This window comes from Echinops telfairi, unplaced genomic scaffold (assembly GCF_000313985.2).
Source record: "Echinops telfairi isolate 266 unplaced genomic scaffold, ASM31398v2 ScPeMD7_4048;HRSCAF=4782, whole genome shotgun sequence".
In the NCBI taxonomy this organism is placed as follows: domain Eukaryota; kingdom Metazoa; phylum Chordata; class Mammalia; order Afrosoricida; family Tenrecidae; genus Echinops; species Echinops telfairi.
The window spans coordinates 2,481,582-2,482,853 of NW_022107947.1; the positions used below are offsets into that span (position 1 = coordinate 2,481,582).

At 37.7% G+C, this 1,272-nt stretch overlaps 1 protein-coding gene across 1 annotated transcript in view; it reads left to right on the forward strand.

Annotated features, from left to right (window-relative positions):
• The window catches only part of TRIP4 (thyroid hormone receptor interactor 4), a 78,286-nt gene that overhangs the window by 41,008 nt on the left and 36,006 nt on the right, over positions 1 to 1,272 (forward strand). The window contains exons 12-13 of the mRNA XM_045294956.1: positions 607 to 701; positions 1,051 to 1,104. Of these exons, the coding sequence (XP_045150891.1) occupies positions 607 to 701; positions 1,051 to 1,104 (149 nt within the window). The remainder of the gene's footprint in view (positions 1 to 606; positions 702 to 1,050; positions 1,105 to 1,272) is intronic.

A 1,272-nucleotide genomic window follows, 5' to 3' on the forward strand; every position in this document is an offset into this window, starting at 1 on the left:
ATGTACAAATGCGCTTTACACAATTGATGTGTGTATGGATTGCGATAACAGTTGTATGAGCCCCTAATAAAATGTTTAAAAAAAAAGAAAAAAAATCTGTTATCTTTTCATTACATTTTCCCATGAACTTTCTGAAGCCCCTTCACATAAAGATAGTCTTTTAATAAGGAGATGTTGGGAAGAGAAAAGACAAGCAGAAACAGAAAACACTTAATGATGCTTTTATTTTTGATGTATGGACAGAGCACATATATTTCTTTATTAAAATCTTCTGTCAAAATCCAGCTAAGAAGCATAGAGTCCTCATTCCTTACTAAAACTTCGCGGCTCTTAGTATTTTGATTACCATTGGGATTTGTTGGTGGCAACGGTAGGATTTGTTAATGCTCATTCTACAGCCTAGGGTCCAGAACACAGACCTCATGATAGGCAAGTGGGTTTCAACTCTGATTGCATGGATTGTGCCACGTGTGGTACATATGTATATATTATGTATTTCTATTTACTTTGATCATTAAAAATTGAGTTGACATAACTAAAATAAACTTTTGAACAGCAGAGGGAGCTGAAGGACTTTATTCGAATAACAAATCCCCTGAATTGCAGAGCCTTTAGGCTCAAACCCATCCAAACCAAACTCAACTGCCACTGAGTGGATTCTGATTTCTAGTAGACCTATAGAACAGAATCAGACTGCCCCTGTGGGTTTCCAAGACTAAAATTTACAGGAATAGAGAGTTTTATCTTTCTCCTGCAGAGTTGCTCGTGGGGTTGAACTGCTTGTGTTTAGCAACCAAACTCACAACCCACTATGCCACCAGGGCTTCCTAGGTTTAAGCTCAGACTGCCAAAATTCCAAAATGAAAAGTCTGTCCCGGAAGCATGGAGAGCCTTACCTAATAGTATAAATTTCCTATTCTTCTTCAGGAAAATGTGCATATGCTTAATTTTCTCATGATGTTTTATGTTTTCCAGAACTTTCCTTCTATTAATTTGCTTTTTTTTTCAACTTTTTCTATCCATCTTACTCCTTCTGTCTTTTCCTCATAGATTTCAACTAACCAGTGGTGCTTCTCTACTCTAGATCCCTGTCTTTCATTTCTAGTGAGTTGCCTCCTCAGCTTTCTGATTACTTTGTGTGTAGGATACATTGCATGCAATTTGGTGTGAATGAGGACTCCCAGCCTGTTTTTCTGCACCTGATTCATACATAGGCAGAACTGTAGGCTCTTTGCCTCTCATCCCTTTATAGGCATAATTGTCCCTCTATGA